Below are 12139 nucleotides of genomic sequence, written 5' to 3'. Positions count from 1 at the left end.
ATTACTGTAATTCTACACTTCACCTTTAAGGAAGTACTAGTGTAATCAGAGAAAGGAGGTCACAGGTGGTTCATACCGATGTCATAGGACAGGAAGTCGGAGGAGAAGCATTTGGCCCCGTTACTGAGTGAGGTGTCATTATGAGTGTTTCCCCCGAACACCAGCAGAACTCCACTGATCAGCACAGCGGTGTGGAGGTATCTTGCCAGACCGCTTTCCTTCAGAATAAACCTGGGGAGAGGCAAACACACATCTCATTGGCTATTGTAATGCAGTGTGTGTGCGTGAGTGTTTAGCTTATGGGATGGAACAGTTGGTCTGAAGGTCGCTCTCCACAGGCTAGGTCAGATACGCAGACGGACGCCATCAGTAATATGGCACCACAGAGACATCTACCCACACAGAAACACACACGTATGCATAAGCACTTGTGTACACACACAATCACAACTCACGCATTGTGTCACATGAAGAACCAGACAGTTTTTACACTGATTTAAGTCACACAGGCTTTAAGTTCAGCATAACATAGTAACAGTTATTGGTTTGATTCAAGTCAGTAATAATAACTGAACAGTAAGAAATTCAGATTATTTTAGTAACTGTTTTTTATTCACTAAAAATAACCATTCAGTTAGGAATCAGACTACACTGAATCATTCATACAGGAATCAGACTACACTGGTCACGATTAATGTTTTTGATCCTCTAAGTTGTTTATTCATGAATCAGACTAAATGGGCTGCACTGTATGGTTTTGATTCACTAGAAAGAACTGGCCCCTAAGAATCATCCATTTTCGAATCAGACTATACAGGTCACATTATATGTTTTTGAATCATCAAAAAAGCATTTTTTTTCAATAATCAGACTATGCTTGTCACACTGATATTTTTAATTCTCTAAAATCAACCCACTCACAAGTGTTGTTCACTCACTATTCAGACTAATCATGACTTGCTGTAAGATTTTGAAAAAGAACCAGCTCTTAAGAGTCATTTGTTTATGAATCAGACAGCACAGGGTTGTATTTGTATGTTTTTGAAGCAGACTACACAGATCACACTAAATCAGTTGTTCACTTGTGAATCAGACTACACAGGCCTTGCTGTATGGCCTTGCACGAAAATGAACCAGCTCCTAAGCGTCATTCATTTATCATTTTTTTTTTCTTTTCTTCTTTTTAGTTTCCAAAAATTCAAAACTATACAATATACTTTCTTAAAATCTTCTCTAAAGTTCTAACTTCAAAAATGCACAATGGGTTCCTAAATTCCTTCACCACTTCTCCCTTTCGCTTTCCATCTCATGTGCCATATCTGCTTTGACCTCATTGTGTTTGAATGTGTGAGAATAAGCACTCTGTGTCACTCTGCATCCACTCAGCACTCCTCTCTACACTCTGTCAAACACCCCGAGCCCTGGAAGCGAAGCGTTGTTTGATGCATTGTGCAGCTCCTTTCACTTACTTTGCCAATCAAAAGCTAGAGAGTGAGGAACACACAGACAGACTTCTGTGTGTTGTGTGTGCAAGTGAGAGATCCTTGCGTTTAAGGGTAAGAGAGCTTTTAGAGACAGGTTTCACTGTTAGGCCAAGCAAAGAGACAGTAAATATAAAGGCAAAGGAAAAAAAACTGGGCATGTGTCTCTTCTTTTAATGTCTTCCATCTGCAAGCACAGAAGACAGTGACGTTCTAGGAGAAATGGCTGGCTTTGCGCAGCCAACAACTTTTAAGTGAACCGTCTTTGAGTGTGAAAAGGAACGAATGCGAGAAAGAAACCTCAAATTCACTTCTACCACTACTCTGTGCTTTGTCTAAGCTTCAAGAAGTGTTCCATAGCATTCATAAAGTCATTGGTGATACCACTGGGTTCAACTGTAGGCCAAACACTATGTTATGATAACAAATGTCATAACATTGCCAAGTTAGTTTTGGAGTTAAAAGGTAAAGAGTGTAATATCTGCACCATTAGTAGCACCAAAAGTGGCTACAATTCATTTGTTTGACTGACCAGACAGGACCAGATTTGAGAACATTGCTGTAAACTGGGGGAAAAAACAGAGTAAAGCTTCTTATTTTACAGTGCTCTTGTTACACATTGCATGTAATTACATGTTATGTAGTTGTGCATAATTACATTGCAAACAACCCTATAAACCAAACCCTAATCCTAACCCCACAGTAAGTACATGTTATTAATATTACTCTGTACCTTTTTAAATTCCAACCACCTAAATTTGGTGCACAAATATTTTTCCAATTTAAAGAAATATGCCGTCTTTCTTAAAAATACATACAGGTGCATCTCAATAAATTAGAATGTCGTGAAAAAGTTCATTTTTTCTTGTAACTTATTTCAAAAAGTGAAACTTTCATATATTTTAGATTCATTGCATGTAAAGTAAAACATTTCAAAAGTTTTTATTGTTTTAATTTTGATGATTAGAGCTTACAGCTCATGAAAGTCAAAAATCAGTATTTCAAAATATTAAAATATTTACAATTGAGTTTCAATAAATTACCATCCATACAGTATAAATGCCGGATATCTCTTGTTCTTTGAAACCACAATAATGGGGAAGACTGCTGACTTGGCAATGATCCAGAGGACGAACACTGACGCCCTCCACAAAGAGGGTAAGTCACAGAAGGTCATTACTGAAAGGTGTGGCTGTTTACAGAGTGCTGTATCAAAGCATATTAAATGCAAAGTTGACTGGAAGGAAGAATTTGGGTAGGAAAAGGTGCACAAGCAACAGGGATGCAAGTCAAGCAAAGCTGATTCAAACACTTGGGAGAGCTTCGCAAGGGGTGGACTGAAGCTGGAGTCAATGCATCAAGAGTCACCACGCTCAGACGTCTTCAGGAAAAGGGCTACCAAGCCACTTCTGAACCAGAGACAACGTCAGAAGCATCTTACCTGGGCTGTGGAGAAAAAGAACTGGACTGTTGCTCAGTGGTCCAAAGTCCTCTTTTCAGATGAAAGTAAATTTTACATTTCATTTGGAAATCAAGGTCCCAGAGTCTGGAGGAAGAGTGGAGAGGCACAGAATCCATGTTGCTTGAAGTCCAGTGTGAAGTTTCCACAGTCAGTGATGATTTGGGTTGCCATGTCATCTGCTGGTGTTGGTCCACTGTCTTTTCTGAAGTTCACAGTCAACGCAGCCATCTACCAGGAAATTTTAGAGCACTTCATGCTTCCTTCTGCTGACAAGCTTTATGGAGATGCTGATTTAATTTTTCAGCAGGACTTGGCACCTGCCCACACTGCCAAAGGTACCAAAAACTGGTTCAATGACCATGGTGTTGGTGTGCTTGATTGGCCGGCAAACTCACCAGACCTGAACCTCATAGAGAATCTATGGGGTATTGTCAAGAGGAAGATGAGAGACACCAGACCCAACAATGCAGATGACCTGAAGGCCACTGTCAAAGAAACCTGGGCTTCCATACCACCTCAGCAGTGCCACAAACTGATCACCTCCATGCTACGCCGAATTGAGGCAGTAATTAAAGCAAAAGGAGCCCCTACCAAGTATTGAGTACATGTACAGTAAATGAACACACTTTCCAGAAGGCCAACAATTCACTAAAAATGTTTGAGTCTTATGAAGTATTCTAATTTGTTGAGATAGTGAATTGGTGGGTTTTTGTTAAATGTGAGCTTAAATCACCACAATTAAAAGAACCAAAGACTTAAACTACTTCAGCCTGTGTACACTGAATTTATTTAATACACGAGTTTCACAGTTTGAGTTGAATTATTGAAATAAATTAACTTTTCCACGACCTTCTAATTTATTGAGATGCACCTGTATATCTACAAATACACACATATATATATATATATATATATATATATATATATATATATATATTCCTTGTTCTTCAAATTGATCAAATAAAAGAGTAAAGGTGACAGATGAATGTGAACACCAAAGATCTTCTCCATCATCCCTTTAACACCTATCCAAAATATTACTGAAATATATACTTAAATATATAATTACACTGTAACAAGGACAGCTTAAAATGGTGTAACAAAAAAAAAAAACAGTAATTCCATTTGGTGCACAAATTACACACTTCCTTACTCTAAATGAGCCTAAACTGGTTCTTAGCTAATCTTACTTGGATTAAACTTGGTTTAAAAGGTCTTACATAGTTGAAATCACTCTTAGTTAGTTTAAGCTGGTCTCCCAGCCTTGTCAATCTGGTGTTTAGCTGTTTTAGCTGGGCGGCAAGTTGAAAAATAACCAAACCGACTCTACAACCAGCCAATATACTAGTCTGACCAGGCTGGCAGACCAGTTAAAGTTAGGGTAGGTGATTTTGGACAGGCTAGCAATAGCAAGCTTTGAAAGCATAAGATTCCACCCTCCCTGCAAATCACTCTCCAAAGCCACGCCTCCTCCAAAACACATGAATGTGCACAAGCAGACCAGAGACTAACCAGCAACACGAGAGGCGGCGCTGGTGAAGGGTTCAATGCAATGCTGTCAGATTACTTCATGTCTCATTCACCGGTGAGAAAACATTACAGTGCAAAGTGCATAGTATTACAGTAATAATGCCTTCCATTCTTAAAACGCACTGATGACGTATCATGTCTGCCTGAACAAGGTGCACGGAGGTATCCAAATACATACATTAACTGGCAGGTAGGACAGCCTATCGTAGCCCTCGTACTGAGGGATTAATATTTTATGGTACTACGCCTACCACGGACAATATAAATACATTTAGATCACTTAATTTAGTGACTGCTATCAGGATGCGAAGAGACTTTCAACCAGCATAACAAAAATGTTTTTGAACTAAATCACCCACACTGCCTTCAAAACCAGCACACCAGCGATTTAAAGGGATAGTTTATCCAAAAATGAAAATCTGTCATCATTTATTTTTCCTCATTTTATTCCTGACCTGTATGATTTATCAAACCTGTATGACTCATTTATCAAACCTGTAAGACTATTTCTTTTGTGGAACATAAAGGAATATATTTTGTGAAATGTCACTGTGTTTTTGTCCATACAATAGAAGCCAATGGTAGCCAAAATGTTTTTTTTTTAACCAACATTCATCAACATGTTTTCTTTTGTATTAGCAGAAGAAAGAAAGTCAATGAGACGGTGCGTAAATGATGAAAATTTTCATTAATTAATTAATTCATTCATTTTTGGCTAAACCATCCTATTTTTGCTGTTTTTCAGCAGGGTTATTAAAAAAAGATAAAACACCTGTTTGGCAGTTTGGAATCGTTACTCTTGGACTAAAACTCCAAAGAACTCAGCCTGGCAACAGTAACCTGGCATCATTTATAGTGTCACTACTAGCTTATTTGTAACTGCTGACATATTTCACACATGTCGGAAAGTCTTGGTCAGCACACTCATCTGCTTAGCGAAGACATGATTCCTGCTCACATATGTGCTAAGGTCTGATTTACGTGTGGATGAAAGTATCTGTTCTTTTTGTAAGGGGGTAGAGGCTGAAATGATTAGTCACAGTCATGCAACAATACACAGTCAAACACACTTTTCAAAGTATTACATGTACACAGTGTGGATACTCACCAGGTGTGTGTGTGGACCTGATAGCGGTACAAATGATCCACTAGGCCGTATTTGTTGGCAGGGAGGGCTTTGTATCCTCCGTGGACATATATGGAATGTGAAGAGCTGTCATAAACGCTGCTGTGGCCATATCCTCCTTGCACCAGCGCCCCATTCATCTCTGCCACCGACCAGGAGTTAGTACCTGACAAAGAGTTAGACTTTACTCTCAGAAACTCATATGTGCAATATATGCTAACAGCATAACGCAGAGTAACATGAGAAAGCAAACTTCTTATAAAAAGGAAACAAGAAACAGGCAGAAAGAAAAAGATCTTTCTTTAAATCATATTGTTATTAGCATAAAAGTTCAAAAATATACAGCAGTAGTAACATAGTACATTCATAGTGACAGATGGTAATACCATATATCACAGCACTCAATGATTTGCATATTTATGAGCCGTGGCATTTACAAGGTGCTTTAAAGAATATAATAATAATAATAATAATAATAATAATAGCATTCTCCAGGTCCAGAAATAAAGTATTACTATGATAAATGCCCAAATGCAGTATTAAGAAATTATTATTATTATTATTATTGTTGTTGTTGCTGTTGTTGCATTTAAATACTAAAATATTTGAGCACAAGGGTCAATGACGTGTAGTACCTCTCCTACATATGTACCAACTTTAACTTTTCAAAAAACATTAGTTATTTGTAATTTTTCTGTTATTCAAAGTGTCAAAACATCATGTGTTGCGACCGTCCGGCCATAACTTTGAAACATATCTTTGAAACTACCCTAGATTTATTCAGATTAATTTTCTGCACTATTTGGCATGATTTCCAAAGTGTTTTGTAATCCTGTATAAAACTGCAAAGCATTTGTATTTATATTTCCATCATAATATTCAAACAAACTTTGTCCGATAATCTCCATTTTATGAAACATCATGTGGTGCGACCAACAAGAAACTATAATTTTGGTACTTTTATGTTGAAATCCATTCAAAGATAGGACGTTGAATCATATAACAATTTGCCAAGGACCCATAGAAGCATTAAGCAGGTGTGTAACTCTCTTTCAACTTTAGAAAGAAATTACCTTTTCAATCGCTGGTATGTAGTTACCACATTTGGATATCATGTGGTATGACCTCAAAAAAACAATGAATATTAAGTTATTTCTACAAGCATTTATTTTTATTATAAATTCCATAGTGACCTTTCATGGGAAGCTAGCTTGTTTTGTTTAGGTGGCTAATTCTATGCTTGTAAATTTTGACTGAATTTGAAAATATCATGGTGCTGCCAAATATCATGTGGTGCGACCACTGCTGTTTTCCATTATAGATATATGTCCCAGATTTGCCGTTTTTGTGCTTTTATATTCAATTAATAGTTTATATACACAAAATACTTTATTTTAATATAATTTAAAATAGATTTTTATGCAATTTGGGTCATTTCGGGCAGTTTATGTTTAATCTTTGTACAATATGAGAAAAAATGCAAAAAATAATAATTTAGAGTATCTAAAGTTTGGTAACTATGCATTTATTAGTCATTTATTATATATTTATTAATAACTATTTTAATCTATTTTACCAGATTCCACTGCCAAGCAAAGTAAAATAATCGCTCGCCATAGGCAGCATGTTAATTCTGACCCTGCAGTCAAGCAAAAACTCCAGATGTAATTTTCTGCTGTAAGAAAGAGGATTATGATTTCATCTCAGAACCTGAGCCAGCAATCTTCCGCTACTATAAATTGACCCTTCGCAAAGACCCGCCCTTAGTTACTGTTGCTACATCTAACAAACCATGGCACTTCTATGCCACACATCATGTACTCATGCAGTGAAAAATACATCACAGAGCAAAGAAGATACTGACAACACGCCGACATTAGAGCAAAGTCTCAGTTCAAATTTTGTCATTTTTTTAAGAAATTCAAACAACAAATACTGTTTTGTGGCTCTTTAATGTGTCGTGACAGATCGCTGTAGCACCTCAGGTCAAGCGGCATGTGAGCCAATCATCTCTTACTAGTTATAGCACAAAATAAACGAATGAACATCAGAAGATATCTTGTTTCAACTGTAAAAAGATGTCAATACACACTATTTTTCAAGTTCAAGCCCACCAACGTTAATCTACTCTCCTGTCTGGTTTGTTTGTCGGAACGACAAAAATGGCAGATTTGGCATTATGATTGCTCAGATTGCCTGTTAATCAAACTCCCGGCGAAGTGTCAACTGAGCAGCCAAGGTTGGGCAAAGTTTAGAAATAAATGGGTCTAAAAAAATTACTGCAGTTAATGCCATATGCTGAACTTTTCACACATTTCTTTAAATAGATTTTTAATGATGTAAGGTCTTTGTGCCATTTGGAGCTGCCACTCATCACGTGGTGCGACCAATAATAGCAATAACTGTATTAAATTAAAAATAAATTATCTAATTTCTGTGGCTGAAATATGAATCAATGCTATAGTATGCTTAAGTGAATGGTATTTTTAAAATATTTTTTATCAGTTTTATGCAATTTACAGAAAAAATAAGTCCGCTAACTACAATTAAGAAGGCAACTCTGAAATTATAGAACAAAAATATGAGATCATTATTTACAAAAACTCAAAAGAAATGCAAATACTTTGTTTCTAAACACTTTAATTACTGAGAACATCTAAAAAAAAAATGTTAAGCATGTTAAGGAAATTAATTAATTTTAATATAAATCATGGTCGCACCATATGACATTTTTTAAGGCTACGGCCGATTCATCTAGATGAAAAAGCACTAAAATCACTTCATTTAAAATTTTTATATGAATTTATATGTACACAACACAACCTTCTTAATGTTTGAACAACTACAAAAGATATTAAAATTTTTTGTATTGTAAAATTTGCCTGTCGAAAATCTTTATACGTCAATGACCCACATATACTCGAAACATATAATTTTAACTGCTTACACACAAAATCTTTACTTGTCACACAGTTTTTGAAACCTGACACTCAAACACCAGAACCACACACCAAAACTGCAAAACCATACATTAATTCTCTGCCTTTGACTCAGTTTTCATTTTCATAAAACACTTTTTGCAAAACACAACACACAATTCTCTATGTAACACACAAAAATCTAACAGGAATTAATTTATGGCAAAGGTGTTTGCAAACGTTTGCTTTTTTGTGATATTTTGAATGCAATGCTTCATTTTGCAAGAGATGTGAAGCATTTTGCATTTTGTTGTTTGCAATTCTTGGATTTGTGTGTAAAGTTTTGAAAAAAAGAGGCAAAGTTTTGAAAATGTTTGTAAGCAGTTGAAAAAAAAACTGTAATGTTCTTTTCATTGATCATACATGGAAGGAAAAAAATTCTATAGTTAATCTATGTCTAATCTAAGAATCTATGTCTAAACTTTAATGAGGGGCATGACGGATGCAAAAATAAACTTCTGAAAAGAAAAAAAAGTCAGTAAGATTGAAAAGATTGAAAGGAATAAAAATAATGGAGAAAAAAAAGGGAAAATATTACAAGAGCAGCCACGGAACACCACGTGTCAGCAAACATATAAGTCATGTGAGCATTGGTGGTTCAGTGGTAGAATTCTCGCCTGCCACGCGGGAGGCCCGGGTTCGATTCCCGGCCAATGCAACAATATATTTTTAACACGTTACTTTCAAATTAAGGAAATAGAAAATACATTTATACATTAAAACTAACTTTAAACATAAGTTAATATTGTGGCATAACTACATCTAACACGCCGACATTTAGCATTCTCGTCTGATTTCAAGACTGTGGTTAGTTGCTCGCTGGTAGAACATCTGTAATGAATTACACATGACTAAGTGTTACAAAGACAGAGGATCCCACGGTTAAGCAGTCTCTGCCTTTCCTTGCTATCCTGACTTGTTACATCACTGTATTTATTCCTATATCTTAAGTTTAAGAAAAACTTCTCTTCAAATATTGCATCATTCTAATTTCGCCAAGCTTTTAATGTCATCAATTTTAACAGATGTGTAGCGGGGTGTGATTGCCATCATTTTCACCAGCTCTAATAAGCTCATGTATTCATTTATAGAGTACGACCAGAGAAAGAGTAAGAGGGGGAAACCAAAAGCATAAGAAAGAGAGATTTAAGTGGAGTCTCAACAGAGCTCAGACACATTAATCATTGTTCAATCCCAGACAGTGCACTTCAGGTACACCACTTCTTAATGACCTAAAGCATGAGTGTGCGTTTGAGTGGGTGTGTGTTTGAGTCGAGTCAAGTAGAAAATACCACTGAAAGAAAAGAAAGTGGAAAACCTTCACTTTAATGAGACTGGCCATGTCAACTCACCATGTCATCACTAAAGCGCTGCACTAAGTAAATGTTATAATACACTGCCATCTACTGGAAGCCAGAGAAACTGTCTGCATTTGTCAGACTGACATCAATGCAGCCTCTGTCGTGAAACTACACGCTCAGTTCATGTGAAGAATATTTTTCTCAATAATGCAATCCTGAATCTATTTCAAGGCACATATCTGCACTTACGAATGTTGTACTCCTGGACAAGGCTGAGGTAGCTGTAAATGGGTGAATAGCCAAAAAGCACCACCATGATGGGTTCTCCATTCCTGTTGTCCACTATGTGAGCAGTATGTCCCTCCACAGCAAAGGGTTGGACTTGCAGCCCAGGGCTGGGTGTTTTGGGGGACCAAGACCGGGTACGTGTATCAAACAGCCACAGTTCATCTGTTACGTTCCCGGAGCCTGCCTCCAGCTTCCCACCAAACATGTAGATATCATCCTGTAAAGGATAGAGCAGAGAAATTAAGATGATATGATGAGTTCTTGTGCAAGCATTTGAGGTATTACATCACCTCAGGCTGAGCAAAAGTTGGAGACCAATTTAACCGCTTTGCAGTAGCACATATTCTCCTGTGTAAACAGCCAATCAATACACTGCATCTGGAAAGGACTCCATGGAGAACAAACTCAAGCCTTGTGACACTGCTGCATCTCTTTAACTAACAAAAACAAGACTCGAACTTGAGCGTATAACTACAGAAAATTAGTCTCTTTACCATCGCAATGTGGTGTTTACAAAGTTTAGAAAGGTTATGAGCTTATCCCAGGTCAAAAAGACCAATCTCCTGAACACCAATTAAACTATAGGTGTCCTATAATCATTACATAAAAAATACAAAAGTTATTTTTTGTACTTTTTATTAACTGCATATACTATCATTCAAAAGTTTGGGGTCAATAAGATTTAAGAAATTATTACTTTTATCAATCAAATACCCCATTACATTGAACAAAAATTACAGTAAATACATTTACAAAATATTTCTATTTCTATTTCAAATAAATGCAGTTTTTTAACATTTTATTTATCAAAGACAAAATATTCCACAAAAATATTAAGCAGCAAAACTGCTGATAATAATAAGAAATTTTGGTTGAATCATGTGACAAGTTATATGGAGAAATGGCTACTGAAAATTCAGATAAAGATATATTCAAATATAAAACGATTATTTTAACACTTATTTTAACAATTAAGTCTCTTATGCTTGTCAAGGCTGCATTTAATTGATCAAAAATACAGAAAAAAACAGCAATATTTTTAAATATTATTGCAATTTAAAATAATGATTTTCTATTTTAATATACTTGAAACTATTTATTTCTGTGATGCAAATCTGAATATTCAGAATCACTACACCCCAGTCTTCAGTGTGACATGATCCTTCAAAAATCGTCCTAATATGCTGATTTATTATTAATGTTGGAAACAGGTTTTTTTTTTTTTTTTCATTCTTTGATGAAACTTTTAAAAATAAATACTGTTCTTTTTAAAAAAATCCTGAAAAAAGAATCACACTTTTATTAAAAAATAATAATAATAATAATAAATAGCAGCACAACTGTTTCCAACATTGACAATAAATAAGCATATTAGAATTATTTCTGAAGAACCATGTGACACTGAAAACTGAAGTAATGGCTGATGAAAATTCAGCAAGAATAAACGATTATTAAAACCGAAAAGAAATTATTAAACGAAAAGAAAACCGTTATTTTAAATTGCAATACTTCACAATATATATTTTTGATTACTGATCACAATCTTTTGAACGGCGGTGTATAGTCACATGCCATACAGTATATATATATATAAATGCAACCCTGTGTTTTGTACTTTGTTGATATTGTAACTTTCGAAGGCAACGGTTGGCCTAATGACTATCAGAATGGAAAAGAAGAATTTGAGGATATCTGCACATTTGTTTGGTTCAGATAAAAGTGCAGACAGCCGCTTTATGATTCATGAAACCGTAAGCAAAAGGCCATCTCATATTCTGCTGACTGAACTCATATGCATGTACACACACACAAGCATGCACAACCTCTAATCCTCTGTAAATGCATTCGCTAGCCTGCTACTGCATTCCTATCATCAAAGTGCATTCGACAAATAAAGACATCTGCTAGATGATTTTAATTTCTCCATTTGCCAGGGAACTTTTGCCACAATGAAAACAGCCTATATAAAACAT

General features: G+C 35.8%; 1 protein-coding gene and 1 non-coding gene across 7 annotated transcripts in view; one reads left to right on the top strand and one right to left on the bottom strand.

Moving 5' to 3' along the window:
• atrnl1a (attractin-like 1a) overlaps nt 1-12139 on the bottom strand; it is a 302814-nt gene that overhangs the window by 249393 nt on the left and 41282 nt on the right. For 4 of the 6 annotated variants that reach the window (XR_009273862.1, XM_058795276.1, XM_058795278.1 and 1 more), the window contains 3 exons: nt 10128-10383; nt 5582-5765; nt 77-231 (listed from right to left, as the gene is read on the bottom strand). Coding sequence is in view for 4 of the 6 variants with exons in the window: in XM_058795276.1 (XP_058651259.1) it covers nt 77-231; nt 5582-5765; nt 10128-10383 (595 nt within the window). In the remaining 2 variants the exon portion in view is untranslated. Of the gene's footprint in view, nt 1-76; nt 232-253; nt 393-5581; nt 5766-10127; nt 10384-12139 lie in introns of those variants that run through there. The other 2 variants (XM_058795280.1, XR_009273863.1) reach the window with 2 other exon arrangements.
• Nucleotides 9165-9235, top strand: trnag-gcc (transfer RNA glycine (anticodon GCC)). Its single transcript has one exon. It is a non-coding gene; the product is annotated as a tRNA-Gly (tRNA).

This window comes from Onychostoma macrolepis, chromosome 13 (genome assembly GCF_012432095.1).
Source record: "Onychostoma macrolepis isolate SWU-2019 chromosome 13, ASM1243209v1, whole genome shotgun sequence".
NCBI classification, from domain to species: Eukaryota; Metazoa; Chordata; class Actinopteri; order Cypriniformes; family Cyprinidae; genus Onychostoma; species Onychostoma macrolepis.
This window is presented reverse-complemented; position numbering and strand designations above follow the sequence as displayed.